The sequence below is a fragment of the Oryzias latipes genome, chromosome 13 (genome assembly GCF_053564925.1).
Source record: "Oryzias latipes strain Hd-rR chromosome 13, Olatipes_Hd-rR_3.1".
Lineage (NCBI taxonomy): Eukaryota > Metazoa > Chordata > Actinopteri > Beloniformes > Adrianichthyidae > Oryzias > Oryzias latipes.
In genome coordinates, this window is record NC_136249.1 from 17,458,428 (window position 1) to 17,482,483 (window position 24,056).

The following is a 24,056-nucleotide window of genomic DNA, read 5'->3' on the forward strand; positions in this document are numbered from 1 at the left end:
CCGCATCTTTGAAGTTCAGGTTGTTGCTGCTTGAAGGGTTTCAAGCAGTGGATTCCTAAAGGATCGGGATCCAGACTACAGAGAACCCCGAATCTCTGCAGAAACAACAAAGTCCACAGAAAGAAAACTGCTCCCGAGAATCAACTTTCTACTTCTGGGATTCGGACTCGCCTCCTCCTCCTCCTCCTCCGCAGCGCGCGCGTTCCGCCGCCCGCAGCGCAGAGGAGGTGCGGGATGGAGAGCAGCAGGTGACTCACCGCCGCTACAGAATTCCTGCTGGGGAACCGCTGGACCGACTGGTACCCAGAGCTCCGGCAGGATGGTGAGTCAACAGCGCACTGCGCGCCTGTGCGCGTGCGACATCATTTAGATGTGAACATGCATAAATGCACTAATATCAAAGCTGCTTCATTATTTATGTTTTTTTCCTGTTTGTTGGAAAACACTTAATTCAGAGTTGATGTCAGTCTCGACTGACACCCACCTGACCTGCGTGCGTCTGACCACGTGCACAGGCCTTCATTATTGGTTTTTCTTTTTCTTCATCCTCTCTATTATTAGCTGGGAATCAACACATTTTTGTAGCCTATTTGTGTTGTGAAGTCACCATTGAAATATTAACTTGACTGTGTTTTATTGGTTTTTGATTGGTGTGTCTGTCCCTGATGGTTTTTTTTATTATTATTATTTTTAAAATAAAACAGATTGCTGCATTTCAGAGATCCATAATTAAACGTCTACTTTTAAATTTAAAGCCCAGATTTGCATCAACAAAAATCTAAAAATCTTAAATTTCAGGTAAATTGGATTATTTTTCTTTCTGAATTATTCAACCATCATCCATTTTCCTGGTAAAACACAGGATTTCAGTTACTACAACTTATATGCATATATTTATCCTGGATGTAATTTCTGACATTAAGAACAAAAAGTGTTTTTTTCCTTTAGACATTCGATAAACATGCTTATAATGACATGAATCTACCAACACAAAGAGTTGTCCAGTTTTGTTTTTCATATTTTTGTTTTTTTGGACAGAGAAACACTAAAGAAGTTTAATAAAAGTTTATTTTCAGAGTTCAAAGCTTTTTCATACTATTTCCCTCCTGAGCCCTCCTTGTGTTGTGTTGGGATCCGCCTACTTTTTATGTGGAACATCCACATTACAGAAGAAAGTCCTTTTTTCCCATTTTTTCAGCCAAACAAATCTTTACAGCATGATAAATGCTTTCTTTTGCTCATTAGACATTGGATCTGAATAGTTCGATCAAAGCATTAATATTTCAGTGAATGAAACAAAAGCAATCTGACCATCTTTTTGAACAAATGGATCTTCATTTTAAAAGCAGACTTTTCTTCTGCTTCCCTCCCCTACTTCCGTCTGCTGCAGTTCCTCACAAAAAATCCACATTTCAGTGTTCCTTTACTTTGGGGGAAAATGTCAGACAGGACTCATGTTCAGAAAAACGGGAATCTTTCCTTCAGCAGGAGCCCTCTTTCTCACCATTGCTTGAGGCTTTTTCCAGCAGCTGATGTTTAGATGAAGAGAAACAAAAGCTGTCAAATCACTGCAGGCTTCAATTCTGTTCTTCAGGTGTAAAACCAGTTCAATGAATCTAAAACTGTTTGTAGAGGCTCCTGCTCTTTAGGTTGGAGGACAGTGTCAGACCTGTTGAGACAGGGAGAGGAGAAAAAGTGAGGTTTGGGTCTTTAAATCTGGCTTGGAGCAACCAGAATCTCAGATGGACTAAAGATGTGTGAGGAAAGCATGAGAACTTGCAGGCCAGCAGCTTTAAGTGAGCAGAACAAACCTGAGAAACCAAAGAAGGAAGTCCTGCCAGCCGTGAGGCTCTTTAAAGTGGCTTCACTGCAGCGTCATGGGAGGAGCTTTGTGAAAATGAGCTTTTAATGCAGCATCATTAAATTTTGCAGCATGCTGTTCTGTAAGACACTCAGATCTGTTACTGTGTGCACTGTGTGGATGTGTGTGTGTGTGTGTGTGTGTGCATGTGCATGGCTGCTGCTGTTGTTGAAGTTGGACAGAACCATCATTTCTCCTGATTGCTGCCCTCACTGGGGGGCCACTTTGGGTCATAATGCTTGGATGGGCCCCTGATGCTTCAGTAATGCCCTGCAGTGCACAGGGAACAGTGCGAAGGCAATGAAGAACCAAACATGTGCACACAGAGCGGTAATGACTAACAACAGAAGCGTTTTCTGTAATTGCTTCAGTTTGATTCAACAGAAATGTTCATTCAAAAGATTTTATTTTGCAAAATAGATTTGAAGATGTTTTTGTGAGAAAAAGACTGCAGAAATGAAAGAACCATGATTCAGTCTGGTGGATGACAGACTAAAACTTTGTCTGTGAAAAAAAAATCATACGGGCAGCAAAGCAGAAAAACAAAACAATAAATAAAACCTTTTAAAGATCCAGAAAATGTATTAAGATCAGCAAACAACTTCAACTACAAAAGCCACTTTGTTGCTGATCTGTTTTTATTCAACTTTGAATGATTTTAGTCAGTGAAGCAAATGCAGCAGGTGGAACTAACATTTTGACATCAGATGACTTTTATTTTTTCTTCTAAGACCCGGAACAAACAAACCTCATATCCATGGAAACGTACCTTCTAAGCATCTAAGCAGACGAACCAACGCATACTAGTCCATCTCAACCAGGAAGGTTTCCAATCCTGCAGACAAAAGTCCAGAGTCTCAGCAGTTTGTTTTTTTCACTTTTTCCACAACTTCTTCTGACCTGCACAGCACTTTCAGACTGAAATAATTAATCATTTGTCTTAATCGCAACTTTTACAAACAGTAAAAGAGTTGCTCATATCTGAGGCATTTCTTTGAAGTCCATCAACATCAGTATTTTCTGTTTATCCAGCTTCCAACATGTGACTGTTAATGTCAGATTAGTCTGAAATGCATTTGTGGTGCTAATCAGCGTTCTTCACTCTGTTCTTTCTAGCGGCTGTTGTGCAGTTAAAAACGTTACAATGCAGCGGCTGCTCACAGACTCTGGGGGGCACAAAGTTCTCAGACCAGAGTGGAGCTGAGCTTGCCCTGCAGAGCAGAATCTCCCTCCCCAAGCCTCAAAAATATCTGTGGTTTTCATCAACCGTTTCACGTGATTCCGGACATGGTCACTGTGCTGAACCGGCATACTTATGGGACTCTTTCTCTGATAAATACATTTTCTTGGAGACAAATGTTCACTTGAAGCAGCTTCAGAGACGGCTGAAGAACCAGAAATGTTCAGTTGTTTTGAACTTGATATTTATGTTAATCATCTGCTTATCAAGAACTGGTAGAGGTGGACCTAAAATGCAGGCATCCAGGCTCAAACATTTTATACAGTTAATAAATGAACTTGACCATGACAGAAACTATAGGGAACAACAAAAAGGTGACTAAATGGATGACCCGACCAAGAACAACATGGAATCAATTAAATACGTTGAGGGTCATTAACACGAATGACGACAGCTGTGGAGAATTGTAGTGGTGTGACGGACACGGGGAAAACCAGAGAACAGAACATGACAAGAACCACAAAATAAAACTTGAAATCAAAGAGCACTGGCCCACACAGCTGGTCTCTTGATCCAAAACAGCCAAACTGCTTTGGAGGTTTGTTCATTGTAACAAATGACAAAAAATAAATCAGGTCATTCTTATTTATCTACACCTTTTTGCCAAAGCCCATTATTAGACATATCCACACTCTAAAATTACAAAAATCTCAAATTTCTCATAAAAAAATACCAAATAAATCAGAGAGGTGCATTATTTCAGATTGTCACAAACCTCTGATGTTAAAAGACGAGATTTAAAGGTGCAGGGGTCAGCACTGAGAAAGTCAAAGTGAAAACAGGAAGAGATAAAAGCATTTCTCAAATATGTCAAAATGTGCTAAATGTTACTGTTAAGACACAAACTAATGGAACGTGGAATAAAACCGCTCATCGTGTGATTCGCTGTGGCACACAGAGTCCAAAGCAGCCATCTTTTAACAGGCTCTAATTAAGGTGTTCTATTCATTTAAAATATATTTTTATGCTCTGATGTTGACATAAACAGGTTCAAAATCATGAGCATGTGCAGAATCATTTCATCATATTACAACTCCAGTTTTTCCTCTTGTTAATAAAGTTTTAAAAGCAAAATGATGTCCAGCTGTTAGAATGATTTGCACTTCTGCAAAAACATTTTTTTTTGCTTTGATAGAAAGCAAAAGTTCCTCTGTTTAACATACAGATCCACAGACACAAACGCAGTTAACAAACTCCTTAACTTATCAACCAATCAGCATTTTTCTCCCATCAGTGGCTTATCGAAATGTAAAGGTTGTACTATATCGTATTCGTTTTTTGGTTTGTTGTAGTTCATTTTTGTTCTTTAAAAATGGAATTACTTTCTACTGTGAATTTAATATGACATCATGTTAAACTTGTCGCCATGAATGCAGTGAACTGATGATCACTGCAGTAGAACCTGCTCTGTGGAGGAAATGTTCAACATTAAGTGAATTCAGAGGAATCAGGTGCCATAACCATCAAACTCTTGTTTGTTTATCGAACAATTTTATGCTTCAGTTGCCGCTGCAAGATAATTCAAACTTATTTATATATTATTTACATGGGTGGCCGTGGTGCAGAGGTAGAGTGTTTGACCTCTGATTGGAAGGTTCGGTTCCCGCTCTGCTGCCCATGTGTTGAACCAAGACACTGAGCTCTACATGGCTCCTGGTGGTTACAGGTCAGCGCCAGTGTTCAGCAACAGAGCTGCCATCAGTGTGCAAGAGTGTGTGTGTGCACATGGGTGAATGGGACTGTGACCGTAAAGCACTTTGAGCCTTCTAAGAGAATAGTAAAACACATATTAAGTACATACTATTTACTATGTGTAAACTTCATCTATAGCTTTTTAATACTGGATCAACAAAAGTGAGTTTTAAGTATCTTCTTCTTTCTCTTTCGGCTTTTCCCATCAGGGGTCGCCACAGCGAATCATCCTTTTCCACCTCACTCTATCATGAACATCTTCTACCCTAACGTTAGCCAACTTCATGTCCTCTGTTAAGACATCCATGTATCTCCTCTTTGGCCGTCCTCTTGCCCTCCGGCCAGGCAGCTCCATCTCCAACATCCTTCTACCAATATATCCACTATCCCTCCTCTGAACATGTCCAAACCATCTCAGTCTGGCTTCTCTGACTTTGTCGCTGACACAGGCAACATGAGCCGTCCCTCTGATGTACTCGTTCCTTATCCTGTCTAACCTGGTCACTCCTAAGGAGAACCTCAACATCTTCATCTCCGCTACCTCCATCTCAGCCTCTTGTCTCTGTCTCACTGCTACCGTCTCTAACCCATAGAGCAGAGCTGGTCTCACCACTGTCTTGTACACCTTTCCTTTGAGTCTTGCTGGCACTCTTCTGTCACACAACACTCCTGACACTTTCCTCCACCCGCTCCAACCTGCCTGCACTCGCCTCTTCACCTCTTTTCCACACTCCCCATCACACTGAACTGTTGACCCCAAGTACTTAAACTCCTGCACCTTCTTCACCTCAGCCCCCTGTAACCTAACGCTTCTACCTTGATCCCTCTCGTTCAGACACATGTATTCTGTCTTACTACGACTGACCTTCATACCTCTTCTTTCCAGAGCAAACCTCCACCTCTCTAGCTGTTCCTCCACCTGCTCTCTACTCTCACTGCAAATTACAATGTCATCCGCAAACATCATTGTCCAGGGAGATTCCTGTCTTACCTCGTCTGTCAGCCTGTCCATCAGCATAGCAAACAAAAAAGGACTCAAAGCTGATCCTTGGTGTAGTCCCACCTCCACCTTGAACTCCTCTGTCTGACCTACAGCACATCTCACCACCGTCATACTTCTCTCATACATGTCCTGAACTACTCTGACATACTTCTCTGCCACTCCAGACGACCTCATACAGTACCACAGCTCCTCCCTCGGCACCCTGTCATACGCCTTCTCTAAATCTACGAACACACAATGCAGCTCCTTCTGACCTTCTCTGTACTTTTCCATCAACATTCTCAAAGCAAAAATGGCATCAGTGGTGCTCTTACGGGGCATGAAACCATACTGCTGCTCACAAATCTCCACCTTCTTCCTAAGCCTGGCTTCCACTACTCTTTCCCACAGCTTCATTGTGTGGCTCATCAACTTTATTCCTCTATAGTTGCTGCAGTTCTGCATGTCACCCTTGTTTTTAAAGATCGGGACCAGAACGCTTCTCCTCCATTCCTCAGGCATCTTCTCACTCTCTAAAATCCTATTGAACAACCTCGTTAGAAATTCCACTGCTGTCTCTCCTAAGCACTTCCATACCTCCACGGGTACGTCATCAGGACCAACGGCCTTTCCGCTCTTCATCCTTTTCAGCGCCTTCCTAACCTCATCCTTTCCAATCTCTGCTACTTCCTGCTCCACAACAACCACATCTTCCTCCCTTCTTTCCCTGTCATTTTCCTCGTTCATCAGCTCCTCAAAATACTCCTTCCATCTTTTCTGTACACTCTCTTGGGTTGTTAGCACCTTTCCATCTCTGTCCTTAATCACCCTTATCTGTTGCACGTCCTTCCCATCTCTGTCTCTCTGTCTGGCTAGCCTGTACAAGTCCTTCTCTCCTTCCTTTGTGTCTAACCTGTCATAAAGCTCATCGTAAGCTTTCTGTTTGGCCTTTGCCACCTCTCTCTTCACTCGTTTTAAGTATATTATGACATAAAAAACTCCACATTTAAACTGATTTTTATTTTTTATGTTTCGACTTTTGACCCATCAATATAAACCAGGAGAAACACTTTAATCTGACCTGAAACTGGACAGATAGGATGAGCATGCGCTGTCAAGTAGCACGCTGCCCCACACCTGAGAACACCTTCAGTGGTGAACTCCCTCTCGTCAAATCTGTAGACTGTCAATCATCCAGGTTGATTCCATTGAAGCATATCGTAAAAAAGTCATCAGCTGGACTCTATCTGTACAGAAGTTTCACTTTTTCTCCAAGAAGTTTGAAGAAAGAGAACCAACTCCAGTTAACAGTTTTTGTAATCATTTTAGTCAAGTCACCCCCCCCCCCCCCCCCCACACACACACACACACACACTGACCTCCATTCTTCAGCTGCTATTTCAGGAATGCTCCCCGCTCTGTTGCGTATTCATACTTTTGTTTGTCTGAATAAACTTGTAGCTTATTAACTCAGGAATGTCTTTTTTTTTAACAAACAGGAAACCCGCACTAACACCTACACTAGTGGATGGAGAATGACTCAGGTTATTGTTTGATGTTTTCCTCTCACGTTAAAACAGCCGATCATAAATGATCGGCTTTCTGTCCGCCTGTTTACCCAGAATCACTCACCTCCAACAAAAAAGTCGAGTCAGAAGCAAATACAAGCTTTGAATGATAGTTCAAAGGTTCTTTTGTTGATAATTGTTTGGTTGATAATTGTTCATATATTGCGCTAAAATACAAGACTCCAAAGCTGCGTTCACATCAAATGTGATTCACGCAGCAGAGGTGGCCAGTTTCGATGTTAAGTCAATGCTACAAGCGCAATCCAAGGTTCTGGGGCGGGATTTGAGCAGTGGGCCCAGCCAGAGTTCAAGGATAGGTCACCGTGTCGCATCTACCAATCATGGACTCAGCTTTGGGCACGTGATGTTTTCAGTGAATCGGGCCTCCTGAATTTAGGCTATGTCCAAATTCTTTCCCTAACCCCTAACTACTAACAAACTAGTGTGGTACTATGTAGTCCCCTTGATTTTAAGAGCAATTCGGACACCATGCTCACCACTTTTTTTCCCCTTTAAACAGCAAATATGACATCATCAAAAAGTAACAATTAATAGCAATTTACAACGATTATTTATGAATCCATTCTGAAGATGAAAATTTTAATGGTTGGTTATTAAAAATGACATGTAAACACTTTTTTTGTTGCTAAAATTGTCCAAACGCAGAGCATTGTGGTCTATATTTGCCAATCCAGTGAGCATCATTACACACTGGTTCTTCGCAGAGACTTCTGGGAAATTTCTGGGGCACTCAATTTTGGAATTGAAGATTCGGACAGCACTACAAAATGGCAAACGTACCATATAGTGCTATATGTAGTGAGTAGAGAAGGAATTCAGACATACCCTTGAGATATTTTTCTTATTTTCATAGAAACAATGATAAAAAAAAGGCCCCCTCATTTTTTCTATCTTCCCCTTACGGCTTAATGCGGGACAGTGAGCCTTCAAACTGAGACAGAAACACAGCGGAGGCGGCCGTCGTGCAGGGACGGCTCTCGGTGCGGGAGTGAACCTCCCGGTACCGGGAGAATCTTTGAATGATCTCAAATCCAAATATCGAGACAGGATTACCGATGTTTTTGTAGAACCCTTCATAATAAATAAACCTGATCTCTCAACATCATCTGTGTCTTCAAAATAAAACCTCAATTCTTGTTTCTGTATTTTGTTAAATAAATTCCTCCAAAAGGTGCGATTCATATATGATTTTTTATTCTGTATTATGCAACTTATATTCCAAATTGTATTGCGGAGTGACTTACGGTCCAAAAAATAAGGTAGTTAGTTAGCAAGCTAAAACTTTCTCAGAGGTTACCAGTGTATGATTCCTCTTTCTCTACAGGAGGTTTGGGATAAAACTTGTTTTGAATCCAAATCCCTCCATCTGAGGAACAGGATCTGAAAAGGATGTTTTTTCTCAGGTTTTGCTCACACACTGACATTCAAAAATATTATTATCTCAGACACATTTGATGTATTGCACGATAACTTGACACTCTGCAGAGGCTCCACATGGAGAGGAAGTTTTCCCGTAAGGATTTGATCTTTTCCAATTGGAAAGGGTCAGACCTGGGTTTTCACTGCATCCAAACCATCAAATATCTATACACCAGGTAAGCTAAGGAGTCGTTTTGCTGAATGATTGTTGTAACGAGAGCTCGCTGGTCACATGAAGTCTCCATGATCACAGCATTGGGCTGTGTGGTGGCTCAGTGCCTCACGCCTTTGCATCACAGCAAGAAGGCCCTGGTTTGAATCCCAGCTGGGACCCAACTGTGTGGAGTTTGCATGTGCAAGTGGGGGTTTTCTCTGGGCACCCCAGCTTCCTCCCATAGTCCAAAAACATGCTTCATAGGTTAGCTGGTTAGTCTAAAGTGTCCCTAGGTGGTAGGGGTAAAAAAAAAAGTGTCAGGGATATCCAAAAGAAGCTTTGAAATTATTATGGGTTTAGCTCGTGCTGGCTCACAGCGCCTTCCGTCCGTGAAACCAGGGTTCGACTCCGGGCTGCTCCCTGTGCCGGTTCCAAGCCTGGCTTGAGAAGGTTTCGTCAGGAAGGGCATCCGGCGTAAAACATTGCCAAGTTTACCACGCGACTTGTTCGCTGTGGCGACCCCTGATGGGAGAAGCCGAAAGAGGAAGGATGGGTTGGCAGGACCTATGGCTTGTCAGCCATTTTGTGGGATAATGTGTAATTTTTGTTTTCGTACAATATGGGAAAAGAAAACTTTTGTTCGAGCAATCGTCACAGAATGTCCCACACACCACAATCAAAGTTTTGATAAGCCTTGACCTCTGGAATAGGCTGCCATCTTGAATTAAAAAAACAAACCTTTGCAACCTTCTACAAAGTTAAACTCCTCTTAGTTGTTTGAACTATTGTCTTCTGACTCCTGAAGCATCACTGAGAAGCTACTTCTGAAAAAATGTTGGAATTAGAAGTTTGCAGATTTTTAACGACTAGTTTTAGATTTTCAATTTTACGAATGTGGAGTTTCTGTGTTGCTTCCACATTTTTTGCCAGATTATTGCGAAAATTGAATACGTGAATCGTTGGCTCAAGTTGAACGAAACAATATGACACAGGATATGAACATACTAGGAATGTGGGCGTGGTTAACAAAGAACTTCTGCTGCCAATTGAAATCTGGGATCTTTTATCGATTCTTCTAAAAACACACAGACCTGTTCATCACCCTCAGATGACCAAATCATTATATGGTTGCAATGGTGTTAAAAATGGTGTTGTTTTTTTATGAATGTGTCACATGCAGCTCTAACTAGGCTGGCAGGATCAGAAGGCTAAAGTAAGGGGCATGTAGGAGACGGTAAGGGTGGGTCAAAGAGGGGCTGCAAGGGTGGGGAGGTGTAGCGACTGCAGGCCACACAAGGACGCTCGCGGCTTTGATTATGTATTACTCTGTATTTTCAATTTCCTCATCTGCCAAGTCTTTTCACCAACACAAATAGAGATCTTATGATCTCAGTTGAAATTCTGTGTTGAAGCTATGGGACGGATAACACAGGAAGTCCCTCTATTGTCCACACACAGTCAGCCTTTTTTCTTAAAGCCTTCATCACCCCGATTTGGGTTAGTCAAGGAAAACTGAGTTGTTGCTGCTGATTGGTCTTTCTGTTTGTCTCACACCTCTAGTCCCTTTCCACAGGAAGTCAGAAGTTTCTCAGAATCCTGGTTGGAAACAGCAGTGCTGCATGCAAGAGGCAGGTTTAGCCACCCTGTCACTGACAGCACTGAGCTGTTTGGTTCTACTCTCATTTCCTTAGCATCAACTTTCAATCTCAAACGCTACATCAGGTTTTACAAGTGAAGTATCTGCAAATATTTAAACTACAACCTGACACTATTTGGAATTGAAACCACAAAAACATTCAGGCAGTTCCACAATAATGATTAACCCCCTCTGTACCCCCACCCAAAACACGGGCTTTGTTTCAGTGTAGACACGAGTCTGTTTTTATAGAGCTGCGCCTCAGGTTGAAGTCTCCACTGACAGCTATAATTAAGTTCCAGGTATTTGTCTCACATCACAGCAAAAGAACATCAAACACGTGACTTTCTCTGTATTACGTTCCTAAAGACGAATTATTTTAATTCAGCTTCAGAAGGAAAAATCCTCCGTGTAATAATTACCCAGCGTGTAACATCTGGTTAACTTAGAAAATCAAGTTTGACCTCCATTCAGATTCATGATCAAGATGTGTTTGATTTTAACCTGTTTATCTTTCACATGCTTTCTGTACTCTTTTTTTTTGGGGGGGGGGGGTGTCTTGCCAAAAATGATAAAAGCACAAAACTCTTTGCCATCATTTATTGATTAAACCAGATTATTAATCAGATTTGGATAAACCCTTCTGAGCGCGGCTCCACAAACGCTCCGACTCCCTAAGGAATGAGGCCTTGTGACTTCTGTGCAAATCCATCCAGCAGATCATTAGAGTCAGCGGGTGACTTCTTTGGGACAATAGATGTTTTATGCATAAAGCTATGAAAATAAATCTGGCTAAAGTCACATTTGCGAAAAGAGAAAATTGATGGTTTCTTAAGAAACTCTTGTGTTTTCCTGCAGGTGCAGACGGTAAAAAAAAGCATTTTCAGGACATGGAGGCATCTGAGAGAGCTTTTAAAGCTCCAAATGCGATAAATAAATAAGACTCAGAATAAAGATGAAGGATTCAGGATCCTGGCCATGAGTAAAATTGAGAGAAAACAACATAAATAGTATGTCTTTATTGTTTCTGGGTATATTCAGACTCCCAGGAACAAAAAAGATGGAAAGTTTTGGACAGATGGTGAGAACACAGCTGGTATTTATAGACTGATGCAGAGTTTTCTGACATGACCAGAGGAAAGTTTTCAAAACCTCTTCCACTCAAACATTAGACTGCATGCACAGCCAGAGGCTGCAGAGTGACGGACTGCAGAGCTTGTCTAAAGATCATCTTCAGCGTGTTACTATCTGCAATTCTAATCGAAATGCTAAACTTCCAGTTTTTTGGTTTGGGGGTCCATAATAAACTAAGTGTCATCAACTTGGTAGAATTGTGTAAATATAAATGTCTAATTTCCAATGCAGACTTTTTCCTGCTCTTTTCTTAGCAGAATTCTGCAGCAACTTGACTTAAATTTGTGTGCTAACACTAATGTATTCAGTTTGTTGTGTTCATTTAATTCTTCACAGGTCATCTTGTTTTACATTTTTTAAATAGACGAAAGGAACGACTTATAAAATAAAGTTAAAGAAACTTTTTGTTCCCTACCATCCCTTTCTTTAGGTTCTGCTCAGATATATTTTTATACACAATGTCAAAGAGAAACTGAAGGTCAAATGGATCAGGTTACTGATTACATGGCAGTTTAATTGAAGATTCGAAGAAATTGTGTCATAATTAAAGCTTGTGTACTACTTTTGGCACGAAGCATTGAGGTGTAGCAGACAGTTCACTCTTTTTCCCAGAATAAAAGCAACCATATTGATATAAACACCTGTTAGTTCTATTTTTTTTTCTTCCAATGTTGCTTTTGAAATATTTTTTTTCTTGCATATGACCTAAATTCCCCCTTAGATGAGCAGACTGCAGGACTGAACTGAAAAAAAGTAAATAAGTAACCAATTTTTGAAAAAACAATCACGTTTTTCAGAAAGCCCTAAGAACCAATATTGTAATTTATATAGACCATGTACATGTTGTTTAGGAAGTACACTAACTGAATACTTCTTCCGATTGATACATTTTAGGTTTACAATGTATTGGAATCTACATAAAAAGTAAGCTTCCAAGACTACTGCCTCAATTTATAGACTGAGTTTACTTGTAGTAAATAGACTACGTCTTGCTAAAGGAATACTATCTTAAAACTTCCATGAGTAAAAATAGACCTGACATTGAAAGAACTTCCCATCATTTTTGTAAAGTGAAGAGAAGAGGAGCCTCAAGTCATTGTTAAATAAAAGGTTCTTCAAAATTATTCAAGTAGAAGTAAAAATATTCAACCAAACTAAAAAATGCCTGAGCAGCGTGATAGTGAAATAAATTACTAGTATCATGAAACAGTTTTGCTTAGAATTTTTTAATTACAAATGTGAAATGATATGTGAAATGATGCTATTTCTGACTAGTACTGAGCAGAAGTTTAACCACTTTTTACTGACAGGTTTTGGTCTGAGCAAGGTCAGTGACACTAAGAGGGTTTTTTAAGAAAGTCTTGTGCTCCATGAATCCCAGTCACAAAAGATTTCCTTCCAAACCTGATCACATTTGCTTCTGTTTCAGGTAATTGATCTCTGTCTTTAAAGTTCCACTCCAATCATCTTTTGTTCTATTTTCAAAGCATTTCCAGTTTCATTTAAATAGTCCCAATATTAAAACAATAGTTGTCTCAATGGGCTTCATACCAGTAATTGTATAGTGAACATTAAATGGCTAAACTAACTAGACCAGGCTTAACTGGGCATCCCTGCCCTTAGACCCTCTTTTTCGTTAAAGAAACACCCCTAAAAAAAAAAAAAGATTCTGATTAGTATAATAGATTATGATAGTTATAATAATGTCACGTTTGGGTAACATTTAAAAAAACTGCCTTTTTCTGGGACATTGTTTCCAGCAGGAGTTCATTAGAAATTCCAAAGACTGTTGGTGCCCTGCTCCCACTTCTGATCACCCATCTGTTTGTGTTTTCCCGCCATCTTACAGCCACAACCTAACACTACCGGTGCAACAAAATGGCAAGCCATTTTGCTGTAGAATTTCGAGCCAGATTGCAGCTCAGATGAGCTGAAAGATGGATCATCTAGTCGTCATCAGAGTGGAGCAGAGAAGGGAGCTTGTGGCCCTCCCAGTACTTTCTACCTCACTACTGAAATGCGTTTTTTCGTCTGCTACTGTTTCACGACGATTTGAAGAAAGCAAAATAGTAAGAAGTGCAAGTTTGAGATTAATTTTCTTTATATGTCCTCAATCGTGAGAAAAACACCAAAAACGCAATTGTCATCGGGGTGGAAGTCCTGAGAAGAAGCAGAACTTGATGGGAACCTGAAGTTCCTGCACTGATCAGAGGTTCCTGATGGGAGGGTCCATCGACGCAACCCGCCGCCAAGTCCCGCCTCGCTCCCGCCGTGTCTTTCTGGGACATGAAGGCTATAAAATGACGGCTGTGTGGATCAGCGCGGCCACAGTTCCCGGTTCCAGCCCGCCGCTGTAGCCGCCTCGCTCGTCGTTTTCCGCCGCAGAGCTTCACCGGGACGCCGGGCGCCGACAGCCATGGCCGGGGAGGGCGCGGAGCAGCCCACGCTGCAGTATGAACAAACTCTGGTGAGTCCCGCACACTTGTTGCTGAGATTTCGTCTAAACTTTGCGGGACCTTCGCTGATCTGCGTGGAGCAGAGCGGGTGGACGCGGCGGCTCTGGCTGCAGGTTCGCTTTGACCGTCAGCCCGCCGCAGAACTAGAAGGCGTCTCGTCCTCGCGCCGGGAGTTACCGAAACTCCACGAGGAAGCGTTTCACTCCCGCAGCTGGGACTGCAGAGGATCGCGTGGAACCGGCTGTTCTGACATCTGCATTTGGAGTCAAAGTGGTTTTTAAGAAAGTCCTGGTCGGACTGCAGGGCAGCAGCTGACTTTAGCCCCACCGAAAGAAGCAGAAGCCAGGGCATTGGTGCTGGAGGCATCAGCTGCTCTGGAGGGCAATGTTTACACATGCATACACTGCTGCATGATCATGCATGCATGCATGTGTCTGAAGTGCAGAAACAGTAAATGTTTCACTTTGTTTTGCTAGGAAAACCCATCTTTTTTTTGTTTGTTTGTATTTATTTATAGTTTATTCTGGTCACTGTTTGCACAGAAAGCAGCAGAAAGTTTCTCATCATTTGTGTAAGGTGTGAGGCTTCAGTAAAACCTCTCCTGAAAATGAACTGTCTCCTCCTCACTCAGACCTCCTGCTGGCTGCACAAACTACAGAAGGTGCAAACAAATCTGTATCATCTGTCATGGAAAGAACGGCTTTTAGACTCGGACGTTTGGACAGAATCCTCCTTTAAAAACAAACAACCAAAAAAATAATAACGATGAAGTTTCTTTAACAGATAAAAGTCCATCAGTGTCCATGCAGAAGTAATCTGCAGAGAGCAAATGTGTTATTGATAGTGAAGAGAAGCAGCTTATAGATTCTAGTCCATCTTTTATCTCAGCACCGGACACTCCGTCACCCTGACCGGTCTCGTGCTTGGCCCAGCTGCTTCAAGGAAGGAAACAGAAATAAGAAAAGAAAAAAAAATCACTGCCGTTGTAAATCAGCTAAACTTTTTTCTCTACAGATTTTTTTTTTAATTTTAGGAAATAAATAACCTAAAATCAAAATAGCTAGAATGTGAGGGCTCACATAATGCTCCCTGTCCGTGGGTTGTAGTAACACGGTGTCTTTGTGTGCTTCTGGCAGTGGTGATGGCTGTGTGGGTTCGGTTGTGGGCAGTGGATTCTCAAAGAGACCAGTGTAGTTTGGTCCTGAGGGAGAATGAAAAGCCGGCTGTACAGAAATCCTGGTCTGGTCAGGAGCACTTGCAAAGGAAAACCAGCATATAGACAATTGATTAAAAAAATCTGATGAAGATGGTGTTTTTTGTCTTTTCAACATATTCTGGTAGCATTTTTTTATTATAGAGGACATGTAGAAAGAAAATTAAGCTTAAAATTACATTTCTGAGTATTTCATCATTCAAATCATTGTGAATCAGGAGCAGATCAAAAAATGCTGTTGAGAAAAAAAAAAATTTGTTATGTAAAAATGTACATCTTTGTTTTCCTCGTCTGAGGTTGCATCTGACTCTAAACCGTATGCTCTGTGTTAGGTTGGGGTGTGAGTCGCTGTCAGTTAGCGGGAGAGAGTGTAAACAGATGAATGATGGGAACAGGGCAGTAGCTTAAGGGTTGTTAAGTGACTGTAAAAAATGTTCATTTGCTTTTACATAAAATTACATTTCCAAGAAGGAAAGTTACGGAACGCCATATACATCTGATGCTTATTAATACCAGATTTACATTTATTGTCTTGTTGACTGATTGCACTGTAAAATGTGTTAACTGCCAAAGTCCAGAGAAGGAGAAAGAGATGTGTGGTAGGAAAACAAACAGTGATTTATAAAAAGGAGCTGTTGAGGGTCTATGGGGTTAGCGGCATCAACCGCCTCTCCTTCGTCGTGCGGCAAATTTGCTGCTTGAGCATAAAAAGCGGCATTTTTGATGGCCAAACCGCTATTTTTTTACACCCCTTTTTTGGCAATTTATGATACTTTTCGCTTTTCATAGCTCGACGCCTGTTCAAGAATGTGTTCATATGCTTGACGCCCCAGCCACGTGTGGGAGGAGCCACCACCAAATGTTTTCATCCTGATCGCTACATGGAGCGGTGTCTGTGTATCATATTACAATGCATGGAAGACACGCAAGGTGTTTAGAGTAGTGAAGGTTGTGGCTGTTGAGGCTCTGACTCTTTCAGAGCCCGATTTGCAAACAGATGAGGCCTTTACAAGTCATTTTAGAAGTGGAGAACATTTTATGTACCACCCATCATATTTCAAATTATTCACAAACCAAATACTAAAACTTGGTTCTGAGTAAACTTGCATGTCTTGAGACCAAATCTACAGAAACTAAGAGAAAAGAGTGCTGGAAATGCAGTTTTCCCTTGTCCCCCTCCAAATGTCCAAATTGAATTTTAAATAAAAGTTCAAATTAAATTGAAAGTGAAGTTTGTTCTGATATACAAAAATTTCAGATAATTATCCATGGAACACGTGTCCCACAACATGAACCTAACCATATTACCATAACGTTTGCTTTTTGGGAGACTTTGATCCTATGATGAATATGTAGAAGAAAATCCGAAAAGGCAAGGTTTACTTTTCGTGAATCTTGAAGGCCAAGAAACCTACCAAGGTGAATGCTACAGACTATAACAGACAGTGCCGTGGAGGATGCCCCCCCCCCCACACACACACACACACTGGTGAAACCTTTACCTTTGATGGGCGTCCATTCGTCCCTCCTTCTGGACAAATATATCTGTGACTTTAATGTAAAAATGTCCTCCTTATCTGCTTTTATTTATAGAAGACTCCATAAAGATGTGTTTTTCAGCATTGGCCATCCATTAACTATTACTTCATGTTTTGAATAAATGTCCACCTTTGAATAATTTAACAAGATTACATTTTTGCAGTCATTCAAAGCAAAATATAAAATACTGGCTCCTATTATTTTAAATAAAACATTAGATTTAGGCTTTATATTTTTGGAGCTGCTTAGGGGTTGCTTTGCCAAATCTTGCAGTTGCTATTACAACCCCTAGCTACCCCATGGTGCCGCCCCTGAATGGAAAGTGGAGGGCAGGGTTGCTCCACACCAGCAGTCCCACTCAGGACCCTGAGGTGAATTTCCAATGAACTCCTGCCGCTCTGCAGAAACTTTGTCTTAGTAAACCACACGTTTTTTTGGGACAAAAACCGCATAATCATTAATAAATAAAAGGACACTATAAAAATAGTTCAAAAGGTGATCAGAGCAGATCTTAAAGTCTCAGCTGAGATTATAGGCTTGTTTTGGTGAAGTTCTGCTGCACAAATGCTTAGGACGTCAGCATTTGGTTTATTCAATTTTTATTCAATTTTATTTGTATAGCCCAAATTCACAACAACAGTCGACTCGATGGGCTTCTGATCGGTAATTGGAAAAGTAAAACTTAGAATCAAAAGGATTTCGAATACATAGAATTCAATAGGAAAATACTAAATAGAACTCTCTGCCCTTAGAACCCTCTTTCGCGGTAAGGAAAAACTTCTAAAACAAACCAACTGGATTCCGGAAAAAACGAAGAAACCTCATGGGTGCCCACATGAAGGAGGGATCCTCCCCCAGGACGGACAGGCGATTTGCCAGAATTCATAGAGAAGAATTAACTTGTCTAAATCTACAGCTACATATTTAAAGTCCAGCAGAGGAGCTTCATCTAGATGGAGTTGGGGGGACGGCCGGGGGCGCAAGTCGAGCTGGAGACAGGATCCACAGCCAGGTGTAGGAGCATAGACGAGGTTCTAGGCCAGTTTATGGCGGTATTAGTTATGTGGAAACGTTTTAATGTGATCAAAGGTAACATTTTATTAGGTGCTGCTCTACAATCACCTGTTCTGAGAGATAAGCTAATGTGGTTTGGTACCCCCCCCACTCAACCCAAAGTAGGCACTAGTGCTCAAGTGTTGCTTAAGATGAAATCCGGAGCTCTCAGTGGCTTTAATAAGTAAATGAAGAGTCATAAACATGTTGTAACACGTGGGATATAAATAGCCCAACATGTGAAGCATTTCATTGTTGACACACCAATTGACTGGGAGGTTTCTAAAAGAGGAAAAATACAATGAGTTCCAGTTCTCTCAACCAAAACCTAAAATTTTGATGGATGTTTTTTATTAAATGAAACTATTTTTACACTATCATAGAAAATGTATGTATTTGGGGTATTTGTTTTAATGTTTAATACAATTATTACTCCAAATAATCCATCCTGAAGCAACCTTCTTAAAAGCTGTTGTTCTGGAAATGTTTAAAGATGAAGTACAGCTGAAGGAATATCCAATAAGAATTATTCTTTTTCATTTTGACCATTTTCTTCTGTCCCATTTTTATGATGTTATCAAGATGAGTTATGGGGACTCCTGGAATTTATTTCAGTGGTACCGTTTAGTTTTTTTTCTTCTGTTTCAAACCTAAGAGGCAAAATGTCATTTACTCAGTTTCAACAGTTTCATTATTAACTTCATCTCAAATTCTAAAACTGCATGTAAAACCTGATAAATGGGTAGTTCTGGTTTAATTTCTTTATCATCATTGAGGTATCTTGTTCCTTCTTCTTCTTCCTGAAGCTTTTATCGTCATAAGATCAGATGATGTGAACAACTAAAACGGTTCCAAAGCTGTAGAGTCTGTAGATCTTTTAGACGTCGCTTCTACCAGACATATTGGTGTTTAAATCCCAACCGACACCAGAACATGAAACTTTCCAAGGTCTGAATTTTATTGGTCACTAATATCACAGCAGGGGAATTTCCTGAAGATGGTTTTATAAAAAGTCCTGTTTTGTATTCGCTGTGTTGAAGCATGTTTTTCAGCAGCTCAAATAAAATCATGTGTGAAAGTGAAAGCGTGCACGTGGCTCTGCTCTTGTTAGTGAGCTGGGACAACCCTCTGTCTTGGTAATCTGTAACTCGGTTTCCTGCTCTCTGCTAATAAAGTGTTAATGTTTTAAAGATGTTTTTAGCTGGGAGGCTTTTCATCAGTGGACGTGCTCTTATGGTTGAACTTCATAATCACACATGGACAGAGTATTGTTCACTTGGACAGGAGAGCCAACAACTCCTTGAGCCTTGCTCTTGACAGATGTTTGAGTCCAGATGAGAGTCAAAAGGCCTCATAAGATTTCATTCTTTGTTTGAAAGAATGTCTTTTTTTCTCTTTTTGTTTTTAGTTTGTGCTTTCCTGAAGTGTCTTTTCAGTCCTCGTTTACCTTCTGCACTAAGAGCTTGATGGATTGGATGCTTCATCTCCGTCTTGTGACACAGATCTTGAGGTCAAGCGTTTTTATTAAAGCAAAATAAATCCCTCTTAAAGTTTTGTTTATGGTCGTATTGTCAAACACTGCATAAGAGAACAAACACTGACTGGTGTCTTCGGGTAGAAGCAGAGGTGGTGCAGTATGTTTGTTCTTCGTTCTATTGATTTTGCAGGCCGACTTATGTTGATGATTAATTTAAAGCGCAAGACTGAGCTTGATGTCTGTAGATTACAGGTGAATTGTTTTCAGATGTTGAGATGTGCCTTTTGATTAGGACCATACAATAAATCCCTTAGACTCACCTTTGCGTGTTGGATGTTGGTGCAACGATAACAATCGGCGGTGCAGATTAAACTGGCGGGTTGGTGTCACTTAAGGTTTTAAATCTACTGCTCCGTAAGAAAATCCATCTTTTTTTTGTTTGTCTTTTGGGCACTGGTGGGTTCAACCTGGTACAAGCAAACTCCTTTCCATACTTCTGGATTTTCCCAGAAATCTTCTTTCTAGAGAGCAGGAGTTTACTGTTTATGCCCAACATTATGAGATCTCGAGTTGAACTTTATTTTTCAGTGTATAACTTCATCCTTGAAAAGAGTGGGGTTTAATAGGTAGCAGTATCATCATAAACCATTGCAGGGCATTTGACCAAACATTTACAGAAATGATGAAAATGCTGTAAACTTTGCAATCAACAGAAACAAATACGATATTTGTAAGTTATTATATGCTAGATGACCATAGCTGGAATTCCTGTGATGTTCGTTCCATCTGAACTCCATCAGCTGCTGAGGTCAGTTTGAGGGGACTCCATGATAAAGTCAGCGTTGACACATCAGTGGATGTTCAGTCTCTTATCAGCTGTGTGTCTCAGCTGTCAGATTGTCCACATTTCAAGCTGCTTTTACTTTAAACATCTGTTTGATAAACGGAAAACTTGTTTTTATCAGGAATACCTGGACTGCAGTCATTCAGACCAAGGCCGAGTCAGATCCTTTCACCTTGAGTGCCCCCTGGTTCTGGTGAGGCATCAGGTGTTTGGTAGAGAAAATCTAAAATTTCCTAAAACTCCACTTCCTGTTTGCTAACAATGCATGGAAATTGCAAATCTTCTCAATGTTTTGGTCACTCTGGTCATTCTGAAGGCTTGCATATAGAGTCACACAACTATGCACACTCAGTCCTGCTAATTAACATTCATTGTGGTTGGAAGCCACATGAAGACCAAACTCTAAACTAACAAGCAGGTTTAAATCTGGAGCATTCTTGCATTGTGAGGTATCACAACAAACTGCACCACCACAACTGACCATCATTTTCTGACTTTGTTTTGACCCGTTATTTATATTCATGTAACCCATCTGTGGTGTACCGCTCTCTAAAACTGTTAAAATAATGTGTACATCTGATATTTAGTCTCATCTGAACTTCAGGTTTTTCATAGACTTAAAGTAACTGGGCCAAATCCGAATTTTTCCCCTACCCCTACAGCTTCTCCCTACCCCTCCAATTGTAGGGGCATTTGGAAGGGTAAGATTGTCCAAAATAGTTTTTTCCAAGTGTTAACCATGTTAGCGGGTTTTCAGCGCTGTGCCGCAGAGGAGAAGCGCTTTTCTTCACGTGGTTGTGCTCTAAAGCACAGAAGTTTACATTGAAATGTAAGCACTGATTTTTGTTTTGCATGACCTTTTTAAAGTTATAAAACCAATGTTGTCTATTTTCCAAGATTAAGCAGCTCCACTACTGATGACATCATCGAGTAGTAGTGATGCCTATTTTAAAAGACACTGTTTTTCCATAACTCTTCGTTTGCTTAATGTAGGGGTGGAGAGAAGAATTAGGGTAAAGGAAGAATTCTCATTCTGCCATGATCTCTGACGGCACAGGTGGGATTTTAGTGGACGAAGATGAACCAATAAATTCCATGGCCACAATAAATAGAACTGTACCAACCAAGAAACTAGGTTTTAAATATATTTATTTCTGGTTTAAAGTTGTTCTTTTCAACAGTGGGAATTGATGCAAGTTCCTTTAATCTTTTTTTTTATTTTTTTTATACACTGTATTTATCCCACGAAGGGAAATTCTTCCTCCGCATTTGACCCATCCCTTTGGGGAGTGATGAACTGCAGCCGAAAGCGCGCGGGAGGCGGTAGCGTTAAGGGTCTTGCCTAAGGACCCTCACTGGGTGATGTTAATTGCTCGGCCATTGATATGGTGGTTGCCCCCAGTACTATTGCTCACTCCTCTCTGGGAATCGAACCCTGGTTTCCTTCATGGTAGCTTCCCACCTTACCAACCGAGCTACCCAGCCGCCATTCTGAAGCCAGCCTGCTGTGGTCATTTGAAAAACTGCATCATTTAGTAGTTTTAATTTGTTTTACATTTGGAACCAGACATTTGGTCTTTGCTTTATGTTACTTGTTGATTAAAGCTGCAATACCCGTAATCTATTAAAATTAGACTTTTGCCAAATTTAAGGTTTCTGTAGATCAAGTCCATTTTAAGCCAAGGTCATCAAGTTTAAGGTTAAACATACTTTAGTCCGTTCTACAAAAAACAGCACAATGCTAGGATGAAAAATGTTTTAAATTGCATATCATGAACTTTTCTTTTGAATAATCTGAAAATATTGTTAATGTAAATGAGCAAAGTAACATACGATCAATTACAACACAAACCAGATACATTGACAGCCTCTGTCAAAGTACTAAAGGAATGGTGCACATGAATAGATGTTGATGAGTTTTCTGTGAGGAGAAAGTTTGATTTAATATCCTTACAGCAGTCAGCAGGGAAGGACCTGATGCATCAACCCTTAATACACAGAGAAGAATCACAGTCCCTGAAGCACTTGCCCAGTACTCCTGCAGTGCTGAGGGGGGATGTGTTCTCTATCAGAAGTGACAGCCAAGTCATCACTCCCAGTCTCTTCAAGATCCAGGGGTCTCTGCAGAACACAGCTGCTTTTTGACACCAGTACATTTAGTCTTTTACATGTGTACTAGCAAAACCGAAAACTTCACTCTACATTCAATCTGCCTATGGATAGGACACCTGATAGACCAAGCATGGTTAATGCATTTGCATTTTTAGTTACTGGCCACAACGGCCACTTTAGTTGCGAAGAGCTGCAGTTCCTTTCTCTGATGTTTGTGTCAAATACCCACGAGGATTAGATTAGGTAAAGCGCTCGTGTTGTTCAGCTGGTGAATGACGTCAGGGTTATTTACAGCATTATTGCTAATAATGAGAGTTTTGCTGAGTTCCCATATCCTCATGTTTCATCTTAACACATGCTGGTGGTTCTGTTCATAATAGAACAAAATATGGTTTCTTTCAATTCAACAGCAGCAAACCACTCATCATTGCGTAAATGACAGCCCACTCACATTCATATTGATGTTAGGATGTATAAGAGACTTCTTATCCATTTGATGGTTTGTTCTCAGTCCATTTTCCATGTTCAACACAAAACAATATCAAGCACAAACACTGTGTGGATCTAAATGTTCTATATCATTACTATCCATTATGTTTTTATATAATTGTGTTTAAATCACAATAGCCACATTATTTATTTGTTTTTTTCCAGTCTACTTACTACTAGGTCATTTTGCCCTTGTGTTAAATTGACCTTCTATTACAAAAGCTCATGCATGTGTGCAGATCTATCTGATCTAGATCTTGGTCTCTTTCTAAATCTTACATTTAACTTTTTCTCATTGGATTTTTCTAAAACAAATGGTTAAGCTAGTGCAGATTACTTTGCACTTAAGGGAATGGTCAATCAAAGGGATTGCTTTTGGATAGCTGCAATATGCAATAACGTAAAGACATAATTGACCCATTAAAAGGTGAAGTTTAATTTCTTCTCTCATTCAAGCCAGACATTTGCTACTTTTCTGTCTGGCAGCACTTTCATTAATTATCTGCTATTTTCTCATTTAGGCCCATTTAGTTGTTTCAGAATGTGTTTGTGTGTTGATGTTGTATTAATGAGGAGAGATGTGCATCTGTGTAGCCATGTGTTTGCAGGGTCTTTAGTTTCCTTGGTTTCATTCAGTGTCTTTGGGTTTGGTGTGAACACGAAGCAAATGTGCCTCTGTTTCTAGTAATCCCAACATCCTGCATCTCTGACTTTGATTTCAAGCATCTCGTTATTGCATTTATTTTTGTACAGTACTTTAATGGAAACCTATGTACTGGAAAGGTCACTTTAAATTTAGCATCACATTACAGCAGAGTATTTGTATCTTTTTACAAATTTGTCACATTTGATTTTTTTTTTTTTTGTATTTGTTGTGATTGCATTGTCTTTGTTTTTGGACTGAAAGCACAAGAACGTCCTCCTTTTACTTTAAACCAGTACAAAAGGCTTTGATTTCCAAAAGGTTTGCCTCTGTGTGTGTTTAAAAAAACAAAAAAAAACCTCTGCAACAGACTTCCACTGCTGCGTTTTAATTAGAGCCTAAACAGGAAATCCAGTCCCAGACTGCTGCTCTTTTGGCCAGCCAGCATTGAGAACATCATTGGCTCAGATAAAGGCTGACCAGCAAGTATAATGCACTCAAAAACTGATTTATAAGCTCTTGG

The 24,056-nt window shown here is 40.5% G+C and overlaps 1 protein-coding gene across 10 annotated transcripts in view; it reads left to right on the forward strand.

Annotated features, from left to right (window-relative positions):
* Positions 1-36: 36 nt before the first annotated feature.
* Positions 37-24,056, forward strand: part of LOC101159603 (chloride channel protein 2) — a 130,237-nt gene continuing 106,217 nt past the window's right edge. For 5 of the 10 annotated variants that reach the window (XM_023961219.2, XM_023961220.2, XM_023961221.2 and 2 more), the window contains exon 1: positions 13,981-14,174. In XM_023961219.2, the coding sequence (XP_023816987.1) occupies positions 14,124-14,174 (51 nt within the window). In that variant the 5' untranslated portion in view covers positions 13,981-14,123. Of the gene's footprint in view, positions 323-13,911; positions 14,175-24,056 lie in introns of those variants that run through there. The other 5 variants (XM_023961222.2, XM_078956542.1, XM_023961224.2 and 2 more) reach the window with 2 other exon arrangements.